This window comes from Pongo abelii, chromosome 12 (assembly GCF_028885655.2).
Source record: "Pongo abelii isolate AG06213 chromosome 12, NHGRI_mPonAbe1-v2.0_pri, whole genome shotgun sequence".
NCBI classification, from domain to species: domain Eukaryota; kingdom Metazoa; phylum Chordata; class Mammalia; order Primates; family Hominidae; genus Pongo; species Pongo abelii.
The window spans coordinates 61,005,566-61,029,727 of NC_071997.2; the positions used below are offsets into that span (position 1 = coordinate 61,005,566).

Sequence of the window (24,162 nt, forward strand, 5' to 3'; positions counted from 1 at the left end):
CAACACATCAAAGTTATTAAATTTCCAGAGCTCTCTAGTTTATGGTTCACAAGAGCTTGAAGACTAATATAAAGGGCTGGTAATAATGGTCGAGCATAGTGGCTCATGCCTGTAATCCCAACACTTTGGGAGGTTGAGGTAGGCAGATCGCTTGAGCTCAGGAGTTTGAGACCAGCTTTGGCAACCCTGTCTCTACCAAAAATACAAAAAATTAGCTGAGCATGGTGGCACTCATCAGTGGTCCTAGCTACTCAGGAGGCTGAGGTGGGAGGATCACTTGAACCCATGAGATGGAGGTTGCAGTGAGCTGAGATAGTAATAAATAATATTGTTGCTCTTCACTAGGTTCAGGTTCACCAAGTTTAGACCTGTTCACTAGGTAACACATGTTCTCATCTCTGCTGCCCAGGGCAGAAAGATAAAGCATGTATACATTCTGCAAGCAGAATTTGGAAACACCTCTGTACTGCCCAACTAGTCAAAAATGTGCTTCAGAAGCAATAACGCTCCTTACAAAGGTGGTAACGTTAACTATTAAGAGCAAGGACATAGTTAACTGATATTATCTTTGTCCCAATGTGATGCAATAAATACGTATCACCAACGAAGCATTTGCAACAAAAATGTTCTCAGTGAATTTAATGCTAAGGAAACAAATAGAAAACTATAGAAAGTGGGACATTCAACAAGACAAGTTTCCCGGACATTTCAAGGAAAAAAATCAACACCATAAAACATCCTTCTCAAACAAAATAAAAAGAAAGACAAACAAAACAAAACAAAAAACAAACAAAGAGTAGGCTATTCTAGATTAAAAGAGACTGTAATGCATAAATCTTAACTGAATACTGGATTGGGGGTATGGATGGGACAAACAAGAAGAGTTATAAAAGGCATTCTGGAAAGAAATGGGAAAATATGAATTTGGCTTATATATTAGAAGGAATTGTGGAATTATTGTTAATCTCCTTAAATGTGCTGTATTGTGGTTATGCAGAACGACGTCCTTATACTTTGGAGATACATGCTGAATTTAGAAATGATGTCTCATAATGTCTGCAATTTATTTTCAAATAGTTCAGAAACAAATGTATGATATAATAAAGCAAATATTAACAAATGGTGAATATAGATGAAGAACATACAAATGTTTTTCTTCCTTTTTCTCTTCAATATTTTATTCTGAAAATTTTTTAAGCCATAAAAAAGTAGAAGGGATGATAAAGGCCCACGAGCTCAACTAGTTCCGTTTAACTATGTGCTGCATGATGGTAGGGAAATTGTCTCTGTGCCTCACTTCTCTCACTGATAAAATCAGGAATAATCCTTATACTTAACACCTCGTAGATGGTTTTGAAGACTAAATCAATTATGTAAAGCACTAAGAATGCCCAGCACACAATAAACATAGCATAATTACCTATTTTTAATACTAAAATTCTGATGCACTGTATCTTTCCTCAACTACTCGTGTCATAATCCAGAAAGATCCAATAAAGCCAGAGAGAATAAGCCATAAGAAAAATCTAAATATACATCAATGGAGGAATGAGTAGAAAGAAGGTATATCCCCATAACACAGCTTAAAAGAATAAAGATTGCAGATCCCAAGCACCTAACCAAATCTAATTTATTTATTAAATTATTTTGCAGTGGAGAGAAAGTCATGAAACAATAATTCAAGTGCATACAACCTGAATGTGATGGTTAATTTTGGGTGTCAACTTGACTAGATTGAGGGATGCTTAGATGGTTGGTGAGGCATTGTTTCTTGGCATGTCTGTGAGAGTGTTTACAGTGAAGATTAGTCTGTGAGTCAGTGGGCTGAGTAAGGAAGATCTGCCCTCAATGTGGGCGGGCATCACGCATGCATAGGCTGGGAGCCCAGATGGTACAAATAGATAGAAGAAGATGGAATTCCCTCTCTCCACCCCTCCTTCCCTCAGAGCGGGATGCCCTTCTCCTCCTTGTTCTTGGACATCAGAACTCCAAGTTCTTATGCAACTTGCATCAGCAGGCTCCTGGAGCTATAGGGCCTTCTGCCTCAGACTGAGAATTATGCTATCAGCTTCCTTGGTTTGGAAGCTTTTGAATTTAGACTGAGCCACGCTACCAGAAACCCAGAGTCTTCAACACACAGACAGTATACGGTGGGACTTCTCAGCCTCCATAATTGCGTAAGCCAATTCCCCTAGTAAATCCCCTCTCATATATCAATACATAGGCATACCTCAGAGATACTGTAGATTCAGTTCTAGCGAGTCACATAAGATTCAGTTCTAAGCGAGTCACATAAGTTTTTTGGTTTCCCAGTGCAAATAAAAGTTATGTTTAGACTGTGCCAGTGTATTAACTATACAATAGCATGTTTTTAAAAATGTACATACATTAATTAAAAAGTACTTTATTGCTAAAAAATACTGATCATGAGCCCTCAGCAAGTCAAAATCAAAGATCACCAATCACAGATTGCCATAACAGGTATAGTAATAATGCAAAAATTTGAAATACTATGAGTGTGACTCAGGGACACAAAGTGAGCACATGCTGTTAGAAAAATGGCACCGACAGGAAAGAGTCCTGACTGGCCCAGTAGACAAGGGAAGAGGGAGGCCCTGAATCTGCCATTGTGATCAGAGTGAGGCCAGAGTGAAGAAAAATGTGCAGAAGGTAAGAAACTGTGAAAGCATCATGAGGCCTGGTTAGGAGACACAGCCTGGAGAATTAGGAAAGATATACTGTTATTTTAAATTTCAAACCACAGCTATCTGTGTAACGAAAAGAACCCTTAAGCCCCGCAATGGGAAAAAGTGGAAACTGACCCAGAGGATGCCAGATCGAAGGATATATCCAGTTGCAGTTCTTACCAGCATACCGGTGCTAATACACACACTGTTCATTTTCAGCTTCAGCTCTTGATAGCTTTTGGCAGCAAAAGCACTGCTCAAGGCTCAGATGAGAGCAATTTGGTATTGGGGAAACTGATTAAAATGCATTCTTGAATGGTGCTCCCCAAAAGATACATACATATATATGTTCCAATCCCTGGAACTTGTGAATGTTACCTGATTTGGAAAAGGATCTTTGCAGATGTAATCAAACTAAAACTCCTGAGATGAAATCATCCTGAATTATCCAACGGGCCCTAGATCCAATAGCCAGTGTCTTTCTAATAGCAGGGCATAGGGAGGTTTAAGGGAAGACAAGGTGGTGGTGAGGACAGTAGCAGAGATAGGACTGATGGGCTACAAGCCAAGTAATGTCAACGATTGTCCCCAGTCACTAGAAGCTAGGAGAGAAGCATGGAACAGATTTTCCCCCAGAGCCTCGGAAGGGAAAGGTGGCCCAGCTAACAGCATGATTTCAGACTTCTGGACTCTAAATAGAAATTTATTCTCTCCCAGTTTAAGTCAAAAAGAAAAAAACAAAAAGAAAAATGGCACCAGTAGACTTGCTTGACACAGGGTTCCCACAATCTTTCAATTTGTAAAAAAGGCAAATTATGGGAAGTACAATAAATTGAAGTGCAATAAAAGGAGGTACGCTTATATTTATATATATCTCCTCTATTCATCTCTGTGGAGAACCAAAATACACTTGATATGGTTAAAAAATAAATAGAGTAGAACATTAAAGTAGCAGGCATGGAAAGCAAATGCTTTAAATCAGGGTCCTAAGTGTATGAAAAAAATAATAGGCTTACCTACACTAAAGGCTTTAATAGATACATACATGCTGTTTGCTCAAGTAAATTAACGTAGCTATAATCCTCTTACTAGCATGAATGACTCTCTGAAATAAGTAACTCACCCCCACCCAACTAAAAATTCACCTTCATAAGAATTAAGACATCCCACTGGGTACCTGTGGGAAAACGTTGCTTAGGAGAGATTTTCGATTTTCGACTGTATTCCTTACAGTGGCAGTAAGGCATATCCAACTCAGGTAACAAATTATCTCTCCATGATAACCTATGTTTGTCTTTACAGCATCTATATAGGATAGTAACCCCAATTTCCAGTCTTAGTGCATAAGATCCAGATGACAATTATCTCACTCTCAACACCAGGAGTAGACATATGACGCAAACCGAGATGGACTACCCTATTCCCACAGCCACTATAATGCGTTTAGGGATGGACAACTAATCAAAATTGAACCAAAAGAGTCAAAACAAGGACTTTTGCCAGAGTTATGGAGAAAGAAGTGCTTTAAAGAAAAAAGGTCAGACGGGAGAGGCATATATTCTCAGAACCACCCGAGGCTGTGTCACAGGGTGAGGGGTGGGATAAGGAAAACAAAAACAACAACAAAAACAACTCCTAGAAATGCCAGCTATACAGATCACTTACATCCAGAACCGTAGGGTCCATTTTGCTATGTGAAAGAAGTGTGTCCAAGATTTCATAAGGCCAATGCAAAAGACAACAGCTAAGAAAGAAGTACTTCTGACACGAATTTTTATTTGAGCTTCCAATACAGTTGCTCCTGAAACTTATTAATAGAACCACCAACCTCATTTAAGCTTCTCAGTTAAGTGAGCTTAAAAATTCTCTTACTTTAAAAAAAAAATTTTTTTTTTTTTTTTTTTTTTTTTTTTGAAACAGGCTATCGCCCAGGCTAGAGTGCAGTGGCACAATCATGGCTCACTGAAGCTTCTATCTCCCGCACTCAAGTGATGCTACCACCTCAGCCTTCCAAATATTAGAACTACAGATGTGTACCACCATGCCTGGCTGATTTTTTTATTTTTATTTTGGTAGAGACAAGATCTTACTGTGTTGGCCAGGCTGAACTCCTGAGCTCAAGCAAGCCTACCTGTCTCAGCCTTCCAAAGTGCTGAGATTACAGTCATGACCCACTCCAACTAATCTGCAACTTTAATCACTTACGACCAAAAGGATTCTCAATAATAATCTCAAATCCATTTGCCCAATAACACGTTACTCTCAGTCTGGTGGCTAGGAACTGTTTAATGGTACTAGGGAAGACAGAGTTTAATTTGATGTTACTCCAAGAGATACAGGAACATAGTGTTAAAATCACACTTTTTCACCTCTATGGCCAGTAGGGAAACCTTCACAGGTGCCCTGTCTTTAAGAAGAAAAAGGGGGAAGAATTGAAGAGCCAAAGTTAAGGAAGCAAGACATCTAGCTTGTCCATCCCTTACTTAAGGTATATTCTGAAAACTGGTTCTAAGTCAGAGAAGAGCTTTAGGTCCAAAATTAAATACTGGTGTTTGGTTTGCACTGATTTTCAGTTACTTGTCCTATGGGAAGAGGTGGAGATAGGAGAAGAAAGGATACCTGCTCTGATATAGATAAAAGATCCTGGGGAAGGTAAGCCAGCAAAGAATGAACTAACGACATAAAAAGTTTACCTATTGGGAATTAAGTTAGAAAAGTGTCAAAGGATATACTGAATTCTACCATTTTGGAAAAATATTAAATATACTTCCACAAAACTAGTATTTTTAAAAGACAATAGCTTTCCAAAAATATTTTTCTCCAAAGTATTATACTAAAGGTATTTAAGTCACATCTGAACATTAACTATTTTGTAAATATGCTATCTATAATAAAGGAAAAAAATGTTCTTACTGTTGACGTAACTGTCGACAGCTCTCAATATGAGTAGATGTATTTTGATGCTGAATCCAATCCTATTGTAAAAGGAGAAAAGTGTTGAAATTAGAATATTCCTCATGTTGACTAATGAATTAGGCTTTTAAAAAAGACAGAGTATTTTTTTCAAAAATTAAACAAACGTACTCATAAATAGCATTTGGCTGCTCAGTAAAATTTTCACAAACAAAAATTAAAGGCCTTGAAAGAAATGCACTTAATACCATATCTCACTGATCCCATTTGAAAATATTTTAGTACAGAAAACATTTTAAAAATCATACCCGTGGATGCTCATTTTGAAATCAATATATAAACTTGGAGAAAATAAAAGCATGGATCAGAAAAAACTTACTGCAAATATAAAAACAACACACCAGAAAACACCAAAAAATCTATAAATAAAATGGTATCTGTGAAACAGCATCTTCAAAATACAATACTTCAATGACAAATACCTCTAAAATTCACGCTAACAATATCAACAATCAAAAAATGCCGCCGGGCGCAGTGGCTCACGCCTGTAATCCCAGCACTTTGGGAGGCCAAGGCGGGCGGATCACGAGGTCAGGAGATAGAGACCACTGTGAAACCCTGTCTCTACTAAAAATACAAAAAATTAGCTGGGCGTGGTGGCGGGCACCTGTACTCCCAGCAACTCGGGAGGCTGAGGCAGGAGAATGGCGTGAACCCGGGAGGTGGAGCCTGCAGTGAGCCGAGATCACGCCACTGCATTCCAGCCTGGGTGACAGAGCGAGACTCCGTCTCCAAAAAAATAAAAATAAAAATAAAAATAAAATAAAAATGCTACCTGATAGACCAGTACCATTCCATACAAGGTACTCACTACATTGGCAAATAAGATTAGGAAAAACATGGGGAAAAATGCTACTCATCAAATCTATTTTCAAAATTTAAAAGTAACAACATTTCAAAGATACAATATCCTTTACATATAGAGCTTTGAGCTTTACAATTAACGAAATGCTTTTTTTTTTCCTTCTTTCTTTTTTTGAGACACTTTCACTCTTGCTGCCCAGGCTGGAGTGCAATGAGGCGATCTCGGCTCACTGCACTCTCCACCTCCTAGGTTCAAGCGATTCTCCTGCCTCAGCCTCCCTAGTAGCTGGAATTAACAGGCATGTGCCACCAAGCCTGGTGAATTTTTGTATTTTTAATAGAGACAGGTTTTCACCATGTTTGTCAGGCTGGTCTCGAACTCCTGACCTCGGGTGATCCACCTGCCTTGGCCTCCCAAAAGTGCTGGGATTATAGGCATGAGCCACCATGCCCAGCCCAAAATGCTTTCTTATACATTACTTCATTTACAAATAAATCTTTCCTAAAATTACAATATGTACGCATAAATAACTCTGGAAGATACATCTGGTTAAAAAAAAAAAAAAAAGCCAATACAGTTTACAAAGATACAGTTTCCAAGGTGAAACAATTAGTTAAAAGCAATATGTATGTTACTCAATGTTTTACTGTTCCTCCAGCATTTGGAAAGGCAGAAAAGTTACTAAATAACTTTGTATTTCAACACTTTGCTTAAGGAAAATGTTATTATTTGTTTCCATTTGAAATACATTTTAGTTTAGGTCATTAGAAGTTTCCACAGTTAAAACCACGGTTGACAATAATTTTGGATTCTGCCTTGGCAAGAACTATCTGAAAGAAGGTACACTGCTTTGCAATGCTCAGCATCAATTTAAACTCAGCAACAAGGTATGACAAATCCTAAACTATTTCATTAAGCCATGGAACTGATTGTGGACTACAAAAAAGAAATGTTTGTACATCCTGTTTAATAATACAAACAGAAAGCTAGAAGAAGAGTCTCTAGTAGTACTGAAACCCATATTTTTAATATTAATTGGACATTGTTTACATCAAACAGACACACTGGTGCAGGCAGTGGGTTGGGCATGATTTATTTGAACCATAAAGTGTTTTATCTGAATACGTTGCCAACATTTAATAATCCAGAGATTTTTACCCCCAAGTCCAGATTTCCAGCTTTTCTTGAAAAAATAGGAAGATACAGTAATACAGGATATCATTCTTACAGCAACTATCACCTGAAGATGATGGCTGCCCTATTTAAGATATACTCTTCTCAGTTCAACACACATACACACATTCTCTTAGGCTTGCTTCACAAATTGACATTACTTGCTTTAAGCTCAGTAAACACACCCATCCCACCCCAACTTCTAGACTCTCTAGTAATAGTTTCCACAGTAGATAATAGTCCAAAAGCAGCACTGCCTCCCCAGAGAAAAAGTGATAATTACCTACTAGCAGGAAATGCTGCAAGGACTGTACAGAATTAGGCAGTCTCAGAATGAAACTGAAAATATCTACTCATATCAGGGCTCACTCACTATTCTGAACAGTTTTTTATTGTCGGTACTTTCTCAAACTGAATTATTTCAGTCATTATGACACAGCTCCTAAACCAAGGGAAGTTTCTCCTTTAAAATCTGAACCCCAATTTAACAAGCAAATACATTTCACGTTCTCAAAGTACATCTTCACAGCTATAGTTTCAAAGATTCGAAGGTGGGGAATATACATATTGTCAGATTTACTCAGTAGGAAAAAGTTTACAATTGGTCATTTACATTTATTGGCTTCATATTTATGTCATATATACACACACAGGAACACTTACGAGGCTGCAAAATGTATCACAGAAACGAGAGGCAGTGTGTACCATCAAAATCCATCTTCAGAAATCCCTATCATTTGGCCACTTAGTAGTGAAAAATTCATTACTTAGATGAGCCCCATTGTGTTGTGCTGTTAAAAGGTGTGTGTGTTTTTTAATGGCAATCTAGGTGAGCTCTAATGATGACTAAATGATTTCCTTTCGTCTCAAATTTTTACTTTTATCCTATTAACCCAGGTTTTTAACATCTTATACTTGAACAATTAAAAGAAGCTTCCAAGTGGAAGTCCTACTCCACATCATCTCATTTCTATTTACCCTGCATACTTCAGTCAGATTTCCCTAATATATACTTCCAACATGTTACTTCACTTATCAACAAACTTATTTAGCTTTCTAGGTTTTTACCATCTTATACTTGAACAATTAAAGAAGATTCCAAGTGGAAGTCCTACTCCATATCATCTCATTTCTATTTACCCTGCATATTTCAGTCAGATTTCCCTAATACATACTTCCAACATGTCACTTATCAACAAACTTATTTAGCCTTCTAATGCCTCTCACCTCAAGTGTAAACTCCTAGGCTAGCTCTTCAAGGCCTTTCATACTTATTTCTAACATGGCTCATCACTCTTTCCCACCTGCCTCCCCTACCACAATGAAATGTAGTCTTCTCTCCGGACCTCTGCCTCTCTGTATGTTGTTGCCAACCCTCCTCTTCTTTTTCTTTTTTCTTTTTTTTTTTTTTTTTGAGATGGAGTCTCGCTCTGTCACCTAGGCTGGAGTGCAGTGGCGCGATCTCGGCTCACTCCAACCTTCTGCCTCCTGGGTTCAAGCGATTCTCTGCCTCAGCCTCCTGAGTAGCTGGGATTTCAGGTGCGCATGACCACACCCAGCTAATTCTTGTATTTTTAGTAGAGACAGGATTTCACCATGTCGGTAAGGGTGGTCTTGAACTCCTGACCTCAGGTGATCCACCCGTCTCGGCCTCCCAAAGTGCTGGGATTACAGGCAGTGAGCCACCGTGCCTGGTCCCCTCCTCCTCTTTATACAGGCATATCTAAAGCCTCAATTCAAGACCCATCTTCAACCTACTCCATGAAGTCTTCTCTCCCACATCATTCTAGTCAAGACAGACTTAGTGCATTTAGTAACTGACATTCCATTAGTCTAACTAGGCTGTAAAAGTCTTTTTATGTCAGCATGCATATTTATACTTATTTTTAAACACATACTGCTACAAATACAATAGTTAAAATAATTAAATTGGCAAATTGGTAATGATTAAATTGGTAAATTGATGAAGCTGGCCTGAGTGATACATGCCTGCAATCAAGATAGAAATCTCTGTCCCCTACAGCATATCCAAACAAGTTAAATAAATCACAAAACCACTTGTTGCCTTCTAATTGTTTTAAATGTCTTGGGGGCATAATTTTTCTCCTCAATAAGACTGAATAAACTGCTTAATAACATCTAAAATTTTACACAGTTCCTCATTTCTGCCCCAGTACCTAACTGGAGTCAAGTACAAAACTGGTATCCGTAAGTACATACTAAATTAAATGCACACCTTTTCTACTCTACAGAATACAAAACTTCAAGTTCTTTATTTAAAGATGTATTTTCTTGGATTCATTATGATTAATTAAAAGTTCAAAATAAATTTTAAAAAATTATGTAGTACGCCCAGTCACAAGAATACAGACAGACTAACACTCAATTCACTACTTAGGCCAGGACTACTTACAGATTACAATTAGGTGATATGAATTATTCTAAGACTTTCCCTTGTAAGGACTTTGCTATCCCTTCTGATGGAATAAGGCAACTATTATTTTAATAGAATTTGGCTCATCTGGCTAAAATGGGGTAGAATGCTGCTTTCTTTTGCTGGAATTAACCTTAAGAAAATAGCAACAGATCTAATTATCAGATTCATGTTGACGAAAACCTAGTGAGTAAATAATGAAAAGAAAATTGAAAGGCAGCACTGGAAGAAAAGAACAAGAGCATTAACACATAGATTTTTAAGCCTAAGTATACAACCAATTCCAGGCCATGGCCTTGAATCAAAGCTTTTTCCCATGTTAGTATATTCCCTTCTGACCCTTTACAATCTAAATCTATAAATCACATTAGTAAATAGAAGAAACAGTGATTGCCAACCATACATAAGTAAATAAAATTTACTTGGAAATTCCTGCTCAAATCTACCAATGATTACGACTGAACAGTATGTTCTACATTATAGTACACTTCACTACCTCCGCAAAATACTTCCAACTATACTATCAAAGTACCTAAATCTTCTTTAGTTTTTAAAGATTTTTCTCTACAAATTTCTATCATTTTACACTATTTTCTGAGTCCACAGCTGGTCCCAGAATAATTACTGCACCTTGACTTATTTTTGCTATGAAGTTATTTTAGAAAGCTTCTTCTCAAAAAATACTAAAAATCACTAGTCTACATAAAGTCAGGAAATATTTAAATCAACATTAATTGTCTTTATCCCAAGACAGGTATATATGTGCAAGGCTATAATATACTGTCTCTTAAATGTGTGCATTACAAATGGGTTATACCGTCTCTTTGTATTTTTATACTAACAGATCCTTTTAGAGAAAGGTGATTCCATGTGACATTGTCTTGTAAGTATGCAGCTTATGTTACATAAATTTTATGTTGCGTAAGTGGGATAACTAAAAGTTCAAAATAAACAGACAAACTACTAAAATATGGTGTGCCCAGTCATAGGAATACAGTAAGCCTAACACTCAATTCAGTACTAAGGCCAGGGCTACTTAAGATTACAACTATGTATTGAGGTTGCAATTAAAATTACCTTCTGCCATTTCCTTAACGCCTAGTTAACAGCAGCATACATATCGGAATTTAGAGAAAACTTGGGCGCTGAGCATCATTATACAGTGATCTTTTTTTAAAAACACTCACCTTCAAATGACTACATTCTACGTTACACAGAGAACACAAATGTGGAAATATTCTTGGAGATGCTGCATAATAATCATTCATCATAGAAGGAGTTGGAAGTCTCTTCATCTTCTGGGCATCAGCATGTGAAAACTTTGGTAGCCAGGATGCTTTCACAATACCAAAGGGAGACCGAATGGGAATGTCAGCCTGTGACTGGTAATTCTTTTTACTTCCTCTTGATCCAACATGTACGTTAGATGAATTAATCACAGGTTCATGTGGGATCCGCTCTTGCTGGCTTACAGATGAAATTAATTCCGACGAAAAAGGTTGCTGGTTCATAGATGGAGGAATCAGAGATTGACTCATTGTCTGGCTAACTGTTTGGTTAATGGATTGGTTGACGGATTTTATGGGTTCAAGGACTGACTGTCCTCCCGAAATGTGTAAGCCTGACATCTTGGTTCCACTCTCAACTGAGAAAAAGGACCGATTATTGGAGGACTCACCGGGGAAGTCCATTTGGCGAAATACGTCTTCAACTGGAAACATAGAATTACATATCACATTTGGACTGGGAACAGATGCAGAAATGTTCTGCTGTGACTGAAATTCATTCTCGACCTCATCAGTTGGAATTTCAGGATCATAAATACGTACTTCAAGTGGATCTTCTGTGTAGCCATATTTGCTTGCATGCCCATAATCGATCACATTACTTGAAACTGCTTCACTACCAAGTGTTTCTTTATTTCTGCTCTGAGAAGGTAAATTAGGTAATCGGCGCCCCATTTTTCGCATTCTTATATCCCTCAAAATTAATGGCATATTTTCAGGAGTTAGTTGTTCATCAGGATAGCGACTAAGTTCTTCTAGGTCTTCATTAGATAATCCAAAACTTGCTAAGATACTTGAGGCACTCTCTTTTGTATAGCGGCTCTGTACTTTGGGACTCTGCTCTGCAACCTGTGTTACAGAACTCTGTTTCACTGCCACTGATGCAGATATATGAGGCTCATCATCCCACCGGCTACCATGAGGCTTCCCCTTCTTCTGTTGTGCTTCATGAAAATCCAGTTTTTCTTTGGTCAATCTTGGATCAGTTCTGTGTTGAGTTACCTGAACATTCATTCTCTGTGGCCCCATGTTCTGATAAGATTCATGGCCAGCAAATCTGTGTGGAATTCCACGTGCTCTCCCTGCTGGGTAAAATCTTGGGAGACCCATAGATCCAGGCCTCATAAATGGTCCTGGAGGCCTCATCCCAGAAGGGTTAGGTGCTCGTGGCCTTTGAAGTGGAAAGTCTCCTCGAGGATTAAACCTGGGTCTCGACATGGCTATTTTCAAGAAAGCCTGATTTAATAAAGTATAAGGTGGTGTTGAACCATGTGAGGCAACGGCATTCAGCTGCTGAAGCGCCAACTGAGTCTTAATCTGAGCAAAGTGCAAAGGAGATGGGCCCAACAGAAGTGGGTTTGCAATGCCCAGGTTCAAGGAATTCACAAGTGGTGCGAAATTTTCCAAGAATAACACAAAGCTGAAAGTTAAAACACAAATATTAGATCATTTTAACTCAAACTACTTCATGAAGTGGGTTCTACAGCCAGTGTAAAACATTTTGAAATAAAGCCATGAAACCATTCTGCATTTCATATACTTTTAGAGTAAGGGCTTACGAGGATTTAAATTTCCCAAAAACTTTCTCTTCTTTTCTTTCCTGAATGCAGAACACAAGCCCCAAACCTCAAGCCAGAGTTCATGTACACTGTGTTGCACTGGGTGCTGTCCTAGGTGCTGAGCAGTAATTACAACTCCTTTTACATAATCTTGAAAAATACTGGGAATTTATTTCACGCTGTAATACTGGGGAAAAAAAACATGAAGGCATTAAAATACTTATAAATGCACACATTTAATATGCATGTTATCACATATACAAATAATGAAAATAAGAACTGTAAGCCTAAAAGACCCATTTTTGTAAAACACAATCTTCCTTGGAATCAGCCTTGACATCTAATAAATCCCATAGGGCAATTAAACTACACTTACGTTCCTATTATTAAATAGTTGTTTCTTGTAAGATAAAAATTTGTTGCCAATAACTTGACTACAGAGTCTAAGAAAATAGTATGCAATGGCATGGAATTCGTTATAACATAGAACATAATACATAACAAAACCAGTAACCCTTCCCTTGGATTCCCTCCATAGTCGCAGTATAGATGAATATATATGGATGACAATAATGATTAACTTTATAGAGCACTGTCCATGTGTCAGTCAGCGTTCTATGAACTTTAAATGGAATGGGTCATTTGATGCTCACAACAGTCCTGAGATATGTACAGTTTTACAGAGAAAGACACTAAGGCACACACAGGTAATGTAACTTACAAAGAAAAGTGATTGTGCTGAGATTTGTATTCAAGGTTATCTGGTCCAGTAATCTGTGCTCTTAACCATTAACAGATGTGAGCAAAAGTATCTTACGGTTTCCAGGCACTTTATTAGTTAAAACCGGTTGCTGACCAGCCCATCAGACTGTACTACCCCCTTCAACACTCTTCTCAGAAAACAGTACTTTAGCTACCATTCAGGACCAAGGTCAGCAGCCACATAACTTGCCTTTCCTCCTGCAATTAAAAAATTTATGAGCATATAGACTATGCTGGTGCTTTCTATCAGGACCTCACTTTCATGTGTGATTGAAATGCATGGTGGAAAATGTGAGGTCTTGAGGCATCTACAATTGTTATAAAAATCAACATCATGGATCCTATTTGCTAACCATCACTGTCTGGTTCGAGCCACAATTCCATCCATTACTTTACTATACACTTTTCTCTATTTATATATAATGTTAGTAATTGTTAATTTGGCTGGGAAAATGGTCTTTATCTGGTTAACACCCTCCCTTCCAATCATTTTGCATGCTGCCACCACATTTAACCTTTGCAAAAGGACATTTTCACCACACAACTCCTCTGTTCAAAAATCCACAAATATCTCATTCCCTTCATTTCTTAGCTTTATTGTTTAAGGTCCAACCAATCTAACCAATCTCTCTAATTTTATCAGACAGGTATTTTTGCTATGCCTTTGTTCCTATTCTTCCCAACTCTCTTCATCTCTTCCAATCAAAAACAAACCTTGCCCTGGACGCTCACCTGACTTTATTCATCCTTCAAGGTCACCCCCACTCAACCTCCCTTGACTACCAATGCCAAGAGTGAGTCTTCCAATAATCTTTCCTTTTTTTTTTTCTTTTTTTAAAGACAGGGATGCGCTTTGTCACTCAGGCTGGAGTCCAATGGCGCAATCTCGGCTCACTGCAACCTCCACTTCTCGGGTTCAAGCCATTCTCCTGCCTCAGCCTCCCGAGTAGCTGGGATTACAGGCATGCGCCACCATGATACCTGGCTAACTTTTTGTATTTTTAGCAGAGATGGGGTTTTCTCATGTAGGCCAGGCTGGTCTCAAACTCCTGATCTCAAGTGATCCACTTGCCTTGAGCTCCCAAAGTGCTGGGGTGTGAGCCACGTTGCCCGGCATCCAATAACCTTTATTGCTTGCACCATTTTTGGATTCTTACTATCTTATGTTTTTGCACTCATACGCACATGGTCTTTTTCAACAACCTAATGTCAACTGAAGGTTTATGTTCATGGCTAAGTCTTATCCCCCAAGCATATAAACCCTACTCCTACTCAAGAGATCCTCAAATATTTGTTAAACTATCTGAATGGTCACATCCAAAGTACTCATTAGTAACATGCACAGGTTAATTTTCAAATTAGAAGGAAACACAAAAATATATCAAATACATAGGCTTTTGATTCACCAGATACAAGCTGCAGACACAAGCTTACCAAACAATGATACCCAAATTCTGTTAAAAAGTTCATTTATAACAAACTCACGGTCTTTTTAAATAATCATGAATCATATGAAATTGTGCCTACCTTCTACATAATAAAATCTCTTCCAAAAACAACTGTCTTCACCGAATCCTAAAAGATACACATTGCTTATGTAATAAGTTTATCATCTAGTTATTACAATGCTTTCTGAAGCACTTATTCCATTTGGTGAAGACTCCTCTTATAACTTCATAAGCACAAGCTCTTCCAACTAATGTTTCTCCCCCAAAATAAAACAGCAAAGGAACAAATTTCAATCAGAGTGATTTAATTACTAAGTGGAATTGTGAACAAGTATCATTTGGAACAATCTCCATTTTAAATTCCTTAAAGGCAAAAATCTACTGTGTATTTCCTAATGTGCCCAACATTGCATTACAATGATTCAAGTACACATTTACAGAAGGTTAAGACAACTGCCCTTGACGAACTGTATTCTCTAGAATACTAGAGTACTCTAAGAGTGGTCTTCTACAAAGATGTTCCCTGGCCAAGAAAGTTTGAAGGCCACCATACTTGCCTTTTAGAGGGGAACAATGTCTATTAGTATATTAAAGTCTATCAGAGGCCAGGTGAGGTAGCTCACTCATGCCTGTAATCCTAGCACTTTGGGAGGCCAAGGCAGGCCGATTGCTCTGAGCCCAGGAGTTCAAGACCAGCCTGGGCAACATGATGAAATCCTGTCTCTACAAAAAAAAATACAGGTGGCTCACACCTGTAATCCCAATACTTTGGGAGGCCAAGGCAGGGGGACTGCTTTGAGCCCAGGAGTTCAAGGCCAGCCTGGGCAACATGGTGAGACCGCATCTCTACAAAAATGAAAAAACCAAGCATGTTGGTTTTTTCCAACTAGCTACCCAGGAGGCTGAGGTGGTAGGACTGCTTGAGTCCAGGATGTCAAGGCTGCAGTGAGCTGTTTCCACCACTGTACTCCAGCCTAGGTGGCAAAGCAGACCCTGTCTCAAAAAATTCATATAAATAAAATATCTGCCTATGACCTATATGCCAAATAACATATCTTCAATGGTTAAAAAAAGTAAGCACTATGTTGCCTTTTCTTTGTGAATGAAATTTAAGGAGTATAATGGTTACCCCTTCTCTGAGGTGGATGCATTCCAAGATCCCCAATGGATGCCTGAAACCATGGATGGTACTACATCCTATATATACTGTGTTTTTTTCCTATATATCCATACCTATGATAACGTTTAATTTATGAATCAGCTACAGTAAGAGATTAACAATAAAAAAAGAATTAAAATATAGCATAATAAAAGTTATATGAATGTGGTTGTTCTCAAAATGTCATTCTCATACCATACTCACCTATTTTTGGATGGTGGTTGACTATGGGTAACTAACTGCAGAAAGTAAACCCATGGATAAGGGGAGACTACTGTATACTCATATTTCATTTGCACAATTTTCGCTTTTAATTAAAAATGTTAAGTACATTTTTAATCATTTAGCAAAGTTTGTCTTCTATCATTCATACCCACTCCAAATAAAATGTTTTAACTAAAAGGATGCTTGTTTATACTTCAAGCTTTCTGTTTATAAGGTATTGTAGTTTCCTTTTGCAATTACATAATTCTGAAGCCTTATTTTTTCAAATTTAACTTAGGTGCCCCACCAACAGCACTTTTACTTTGTCACTTAACTTTTATGTCCTTCTCAATCAATTCAAGGGAACAAAATTCCAAGATTAAGTATCAGGCCATTCAAGATAGTTTTTTAAATGCTAAGTACTCCCAAGAACTTTTGAGAAAGTTTTCTTAGCAATAAATCTAGAGAGTAAGTTCAAATTCAGCCTTTATTCATACAAAATAATTACTGACATCATTGTTCTAGGTAAGGAAGGACCAAAGATATTAAAGCCAGAACAGATCTCTCCTTCATGTAGCTAACACTCTACTTTTTAAGATGGAGCTAGTATCTCATGAAATTAGGGTAACCAAAATGATACAATATATAGTTAGAAATCTCTTGACAACTTCCCTTTTCATGCTTCTGCAATTATAAAAGCTTGCAGAGAGACCGGAAACTGGTCAAATAAACTATAGTACATCTGTATTTTCAGCATCCACTGGCAGGTCCTTAGAACGTATCTCCCTCAGAAAAGGGGACACTACTACGTAAAGGCTTTTAATGACCAGAATCAGAATCCATACATAAAAGACAGGAAAATTCTTCTGGGTTGGAGAGAGTTTCAGAATTTGGATACTAAAAGTAGAGGGCAAGCTGTTAATTTTTTTTTTTTTTTGAGACGGAGTCTCGCTCTGTCGCCCAAGCTGGAGTGCAGTGGCGTGATCTTGGCTCACTGCAACCTCCGCCTCCTGGGTTCAAGCAATTCTCCTGTCTCACCCTCCTGAGTAGCTGGGACTACAGGTGTGTGCCACCACACCCGGCTGATTTTTTTTATTTTTAGTAGAGACGGGGTTTCACCATGTTAGCCAGGATGGTCTCGATCTCCTGACCTTGTGATCCACCCGCCTCAGCCTCCCAAAGTGCTGGGATTACAGACGTGAGCCACCGCGCTCGGCGGCAAGCTGTTAATTTTAACAGGAGATGGTGTGATACAACAGGAAAACGTGAGTTTTTTTGGTGGGGAGAGGGGAGCAGAAAGCAGAAAATTCAAATTCAAACTATAAGAGTCTGTCATCTATTTGTCAAAAAGGTCTATGACCCAAAAAGGTTAAGAAATTCTATTTAGGGGTGTCAGAATCTACATTTTTAAGGCCTCAATTCACATGGTTAGGAGACAATCTAATCTCTCTTCTATTCCATTTAATTTTTAGCTACTGGCTCTCCTACACTGCTACATGCCTAATACTTTCTACTCAATCATCACTTCCGTACATCTCAATTTTGCTAAACACTGATTTTTGTTGTTTCTGTTTTACTTATTGGCAGGCAGGAACATTTAATAGGGAATGACAGTAGGTCACAAATTTCCTTCTTACAAGTTTCCATCTAAATCCTGCATGCCACTGTGGGGTGGGGTGAGGAGATACATCCTAACAGACCCTTCTTTTTCCCCTTTTTGTTTTTAGTGGAAAGGAGTAAGTTCAGAATTATTCACTCAATGTATTAAATATCTTCTGAGAGCCTAACATGACAGTCACCAGGCTACTTCCTAGTTTCAAAGCCAAATAAAATACAGTTGCGTTCCTACAGCCAAAGTGCTAACAATCTAACAGAAAAAAAACAAATTTCAGTAAGGTTTGTCAGCATTATAACAAGGCTGAGGTATCAGAAAAGGATTTCTGGAAGACAGAAATGCTTGAATTGAGTTTGGTAGGATGGCATCTTCTACAGTTTTGAGGAAACTAGTAGAAATGAGATTTCAAATAACAATGTCTTACTAAACATGTGTTTATCAAATTTTCAAAAATTTGGAGTATCCTAAAGTCTTTGGATAAAATACTGTAAGACAGTTGTACTGGAAATGATTAAAAGTAAATTATAACTTATTAACTACATATTTCTGACAAAGGCGTAATATTCAAGACAAAAAAATTGCTTCAGCTAAAACATTAGAATCTTCGCACCCTCAGGACTATTTGATAAAAGTCAGCTATGAAGACAGAAAAAAAGTGTTAGGAACCAACATCCCTTATGTCAGCTACTGTTTTTAGTGGCTTTTTCAATCCTCTGCTCTCTCTACACCAATTCCCTTACCAAATTACAAGATACAAAAAAAAAAAAAAAAAAAAAAAAACTCCATTTCTAATGTATTCCTGTCAATACTTCTCATATGTACTTTTCTTTTCCCTCTCACCACCATCATCATCCCAATGCCTTTTCTTTGGCTATTATAAACTTTAAATCTACAGTTATCTATGTAGATTCACAGATGCACTGGCAAAAAGAGGCAAAAGTTACAGGCTCAAGTGCTTAATGAGTAAAATAATGTGTCTGAGATTTTCTTTAAAATAATCTGGGCGGGGGTGAGGGAAAGAGCGAACATGTGTGTAGTGGGGCAAGAGGTGGTGGTGGTGGTAGATGAAGAGAATTTGATGAAGCAAGACACGTAAAAATAATGGTTGTGGAAGCTGAGTCCCTAAGAATTTATCTGTGCTTTTTTTACATTTCTGAAGATTTCCAAAATAAAAAGTTTAAGTCCTAAACATTAGAATGACTTTTTTTTTTTAAGACAGAGTCTCACTGTCACCCAGGCTGGAGTGCAGTGACACAACCTCAGCTCACTGAAACCTCCACCTCCTGGGTTCAAGCGATTCTCCTGCCTCAGCCTCCCGAATTGCTGGGATTACAAGCGTCTGACACCATGGCTGGCTTTTTGTATTTTTAGTAGAGACAGGGTTTCACCACGTTGGCCAGGCTGGTCTTGAACTCCTGATCTCATGTGATTCACCCGCCTCGGCCTCCTAAAGTGTTGGGATTTCAGACATGAGCCACCATGCCCAGCCGGTATGACATTTTTAACAAAACAAAAAACGGGAAGAGTAAAAAACCACAAACATGAGTTAGTGAAGATGACATCATTCTTCTCAATCTAACATTATCACACCAAGGTCTAACAAAAGCCAAATCAGTAACAAGCTGATTAACAAGCAATGTAAAATAATAAATTCAGATTTAAGTCTAAAATCATTTTAATTATACCCTATACCCTTCCTTCCCACTTGACTTTTTTAACTATTACTAAATAGTTTGATATTTTGCTGTCTTTGTTTTGTTCCACCTTTTGGTGGAAAACATTAATTTGTAAAATTTAGAAAGTAAGCAAAACAAGCAAAGTGATCTTGGTAAGAAACCTCTAAGAATTAGGTTATATCACAACGAAGAAAATAAAGCCTCTGCCTTTTTAAGATAATGATGTAACCTGAAAACAGTGTGATAAGGAAAAGAAACTGAACAAAGGCAAATTTGGCATTAATACCTGGGAAACCACCAAACAAATTAAGAGAGCCATTATAAAACCTTTCTCCTTTAACCCCAAGAACTCTGGTCATAAAGAGGTTCGTTCATCGGAAAATTTATGGATAGTCATCTTATGAAATAAATAACCTGGAAAAACGAGAGTTGAGATCAGGGTTCTTAACTATTAACTTGTTGGGGAAAAAACTGCAATTAAGTAGCATTAACCCTTTAAAATAAATTTTTTATTCCTAGTTATGTAAGTAATGTGTGCTTGTTACAGAAAACGATAACCTGGAAACAAAATCCTTACCAATAAAACCATCACCCAGAGTAAATTAATACTCTGGTATAGTTTCATGTACTTTAGTGTACGTTCATGCACGCATGATACGGGGTGGGGTATATCAAACATTGTACAAAATTAGAACTATGCTATTTGCTCTTTTCAGCTGACATTTTATTTTCCTAAATTTACTATTTTTCAAAAACTGGATACTTAATAGTGACAAAACATTCTGAACCTTTGAACTGTTTTAACAAGTAACTAATAACTCTCATTTATGTCCTTTTAAGAACTAAAACATACCACGTCAACCATAAAAATTCTTTCAGAAACACATAGTAGAAACTGGGTTCTTGAGGAAGCCATGATGAAACGGCTTGATGAATTGAAAAGATCGCGCTATTAGATCCTGTGAGGTATTTCTGAGATCTCCAATACCATGGACAATCAAGAACTGCCTATTATTTTGATGCAGTCTTTCAGAAGGAAGGGAGCCCTTAATTTTCTTTACAGATATGGGTAGACTTTACCCAAAACCATCATCAAAAATCAATCCATCTGATAATGGCTCCATTAGACTTATAAGGAAAAGATTTATATCAAACACCATACTTGGACTTACACTCCTTTATAGTTTACAAAGCACTTTAAATATTATCTCATCTGAGTTTCACAATGACCTTAAGAGCAAAGCAATTCCAGTTTACACATTAAGTAAAACACAGCTACGAAGTAACAAGATTACAACATCTCCCATTGGTGTTCTTTCCATATACCAGATACATTAAGTGTAAATCTACTTTATAACTTTATTTCTAATCATAAAAAAGCAATACAGTTTCATAATCTGCCCCCAAAAAAGAAAAACCACCCTATAACATGCAGGAAAGAATAAAAAATATTCTATAATCTTCCCACAAAGGGAAAACTACCACTAACATTATTTTTCTAGACATACACCCATATACCTCATTTGATACTGCTTTGTTAACGCACTGTCTCAGAATATATAAATTCACTTTGGTACTTAAGAATGCAGTTATTACAATGGCTAGTTAATACAAGAGGCTGATTGTTTATTCAGCTATAAAAAGTAACATGTCATTCTGTGCTTTCCTGGTATTCAAGCTGCTGATCTCTCCTACCATGCAGATAAAGCCACTCAGCCAACTCCTTTACTATTAGTCTTTGTCCTCCCTTGTCTCACAAAAGGTATGCAAGTAACAATTCTGAGGGTGCCACAAGTGTTGACAGAGAGTACCATGTTTAACGTTAAAATGCCAAAAGGTGGTGCCTTCAAAGAAACAGTCGATGAAACAGAAAGCAAAAATAAGCAGAAAATTAGAAACGTTATTTGGCATCATGAAGGGCAACACCAAATTTCACTAACTGCAAGGATTGATAAACGCCATGATTTCAGATTTGAAAAAAATGGAAAACTGCTAATGCACAATGTTAAGAGATCTCCATGAGAACCAGGCATTAATCCCATACAGCAATGATTTAATATTGTTATCAATTTCAGGAAAATGATTTTTTGATAAATGGGCTATTGTAAGATATACCTTTTTATTTCTTAGGAGCATGTGCACTGCATACGTAAACGGGCCTCTAGAGCACAACACTGTATTTATTGCAAATGATGCTCCCCCACAGATGTGCACTGGTGGCCTTGCTCTAAACACTCCTAGTAAGTATAACAAGTTAGCCCAAGAGAAACCACCTTATCCAAGTTCGAACAAAGAAATCTTCCCTAGGATTTTTTGTTAAACTACAAATGAGAAAAGTGGTAGATGTTTCTAAAAATCAAATGCTGTTAACAGCCCTATTTACTGCTTTACCGAGAAACTGCACCATAAAACAACAACAACAACAACAAAAGCCACTGGAACAGAGGTAAGCAAGACCAAGAAGTAAAGACAATAATGAAGGTATTCAATATCCAGTCCCAATTGTTTCTGAAGCCTAACTCATCCTTGCCCTCTCTGCCATTTGGTTATTTGCTTTTCTTCATGGAGTAACATGGCCAAAAAATGTTTCCATTTACCTAAAGTGGGTTCTAAAATCTTCAATTAAATATACCTAAACTGGTCGGGCACAGTGGCTCATGCCTGTAATCCTAGCACTTTGGGAGGCCGAGGCGGGTGGATCACCAGGTCAGGAGTTCAAGACCAGCCTGACCAACATGGTGAAACCCTGTCTCTACTAAAAATATAAAAATTAGCCGGGTGTGGTGGCAGGCGCCTGTAATCCCAGCCACTCAGGAGGCTGAGGCAGGAGTATCTACTTGCACCTGGGAGGCGGAGGCTGCAGTGCGCTGAGATGGTGCCGCTGCACTCCAGCCTGGGTGCAAGTGAGACTCTGTCTCAAAAAAAAAAAAAAAAAAAAAAAAAAAAAAACCTAAACTGACTAAATGCATTAAAAGCCATAAGCCTTAAAGTCTTTACAAGTGCAGATGAGCATACGGTATGCCATCTTTTGTGTTAAACAAAAAAGGAAAACATACATACACCTGTTTACGGTTAGCACAAAGAAACAAAGGAAGAATAATACAGAAAACGATGAAGCTGGTAATCTATAAGGAGTAATGGATAGAAAGGATTGAAGGGATATGGTAATGTTATTTGACGGAGCATCTTACTATACAGTTTTAACCTTTGGAAACATGTTAACAATTTACATGTATTTTAAAAATCAGTAAGGATGGGATGGAGAAAAATATCTAACACTGAAAGCAAACTAATCCAATCATATTTCAAATGCATACCACAATACATTGAAGGGGAAAAAGAAAACTAATCCAAGAACTTATAAACCACTATTCAATTTATGTACCTCACAGGAGGCCACACCCCGAGTGTTACAGCCCCCCAGGAAAATAAATAAATAAGAAACAATTTATGTACCTCAGTTTTGATGGAGCTAAGGGAAAGAGAATAACGAATTTTCACTCTTTTTAGTAATTTTATTTTTTGTAGTGGTATGGATGAAGCAATTCTGAAACTACTTTAGATACATCATAGGTTTGAGCAAGTAAGTAAATGTTTTGATGGTGCTAGGAACTTAGGACTTTCATTGTGGAAGACAAGAAATACAAATAGGAAATAGGAGAAAGCAAGAAAGAACTGAACAGTAATAAATTATCAAACACTGGAAAAAACAGGAGTCCATAAATACATAGCAATAAATTAATCAATGTGGAAGAAGGGAAGCTCTTATAGAGTGCTGAGTACCTACTAGTAAATGTAGAATAACAGTTGGAGTAGAAAATCATTTTGCAACCATCATAGTAAAGAATGGTCCAGGTAAGAATCATGAGTGGGTGTTACAGAGGTAAATTCTGATGAGTAGGATATTTGCATGGTCTTAAAGTGTCTCTCCACAGATTAATTCCAGGGGGAGTGGGGGGAAACAAGCACTTTAACCATTACATATGCTCACACATAGTATCAAGCATGAAGGGCAAATGGAAATGGTGAATCTCCAGATCTGATATCCTGGGGACATAGCATTAGTTACGTGATTTTTCTGCCCAGGGACATATAGTCTACATCTAATCAAGAGGACACATCAGATAAATCCAAAATGAGAAGTGCTCTATTAAAGAGAAAAGCAAAGCAGACTGTATTCTTCAAAAATGTCAACTTCACAAAAGATGAAGGCAGACTATGGAAATGTTCCAGACTAAGGAAGATTAAAAAGACATAACAACTAAATGCAACATCTGATCTTAGTTTAGTCCTGTACTGGAGGGGGAAAAAAAACTGCTATAAAAAACATTATTGGGTCAATTGACAAAAACCAGAATACAAACAGTAGATTGAATAATTT

The 24,162-nt window shown here is 37.6% G+C and overlaps 1 protein-coding gene across 7 annotated transcripts in view; it reads right to left on the bottom strand.

Annotated features, from left to right (window-relative positions):
* The window catches only part of ZNF638 (zinc finger protein 638), a 97,221-nt gene that overhangs the window by 67,262 nt on the left and 5,797 nt on the right, over window positions 1-24,162 (bottom strand). For 3 of the 7 annotated variants that reach the window (XM_054548067.2, XM_063713609.1, XM_063713611.1), the window contains 2 exons: window positions 11,260-12,778; window positions 5,601-5,662 (listed from right to left, as the gene is read on the bottom strand). In XM_054548067.2, the coding sequence (XP_054404042.1) occupies window positions 5,601-5,662; window positions 11,260-12,576 (1,379 nt within the window). In that variant the 5' untranslated portion in view covers window positions 12,577-12,778. Of the gene's footprint in view, window positions 1-5,600; window positions 5,663-11,259; window positions 13,105-24,162 lie in introns of those variants that run through there. The other 4 variants (XM_063713613.1, XM_054548071.2, XM_054548072.2 and 1 more) reach the window with 2 other exon arrangements.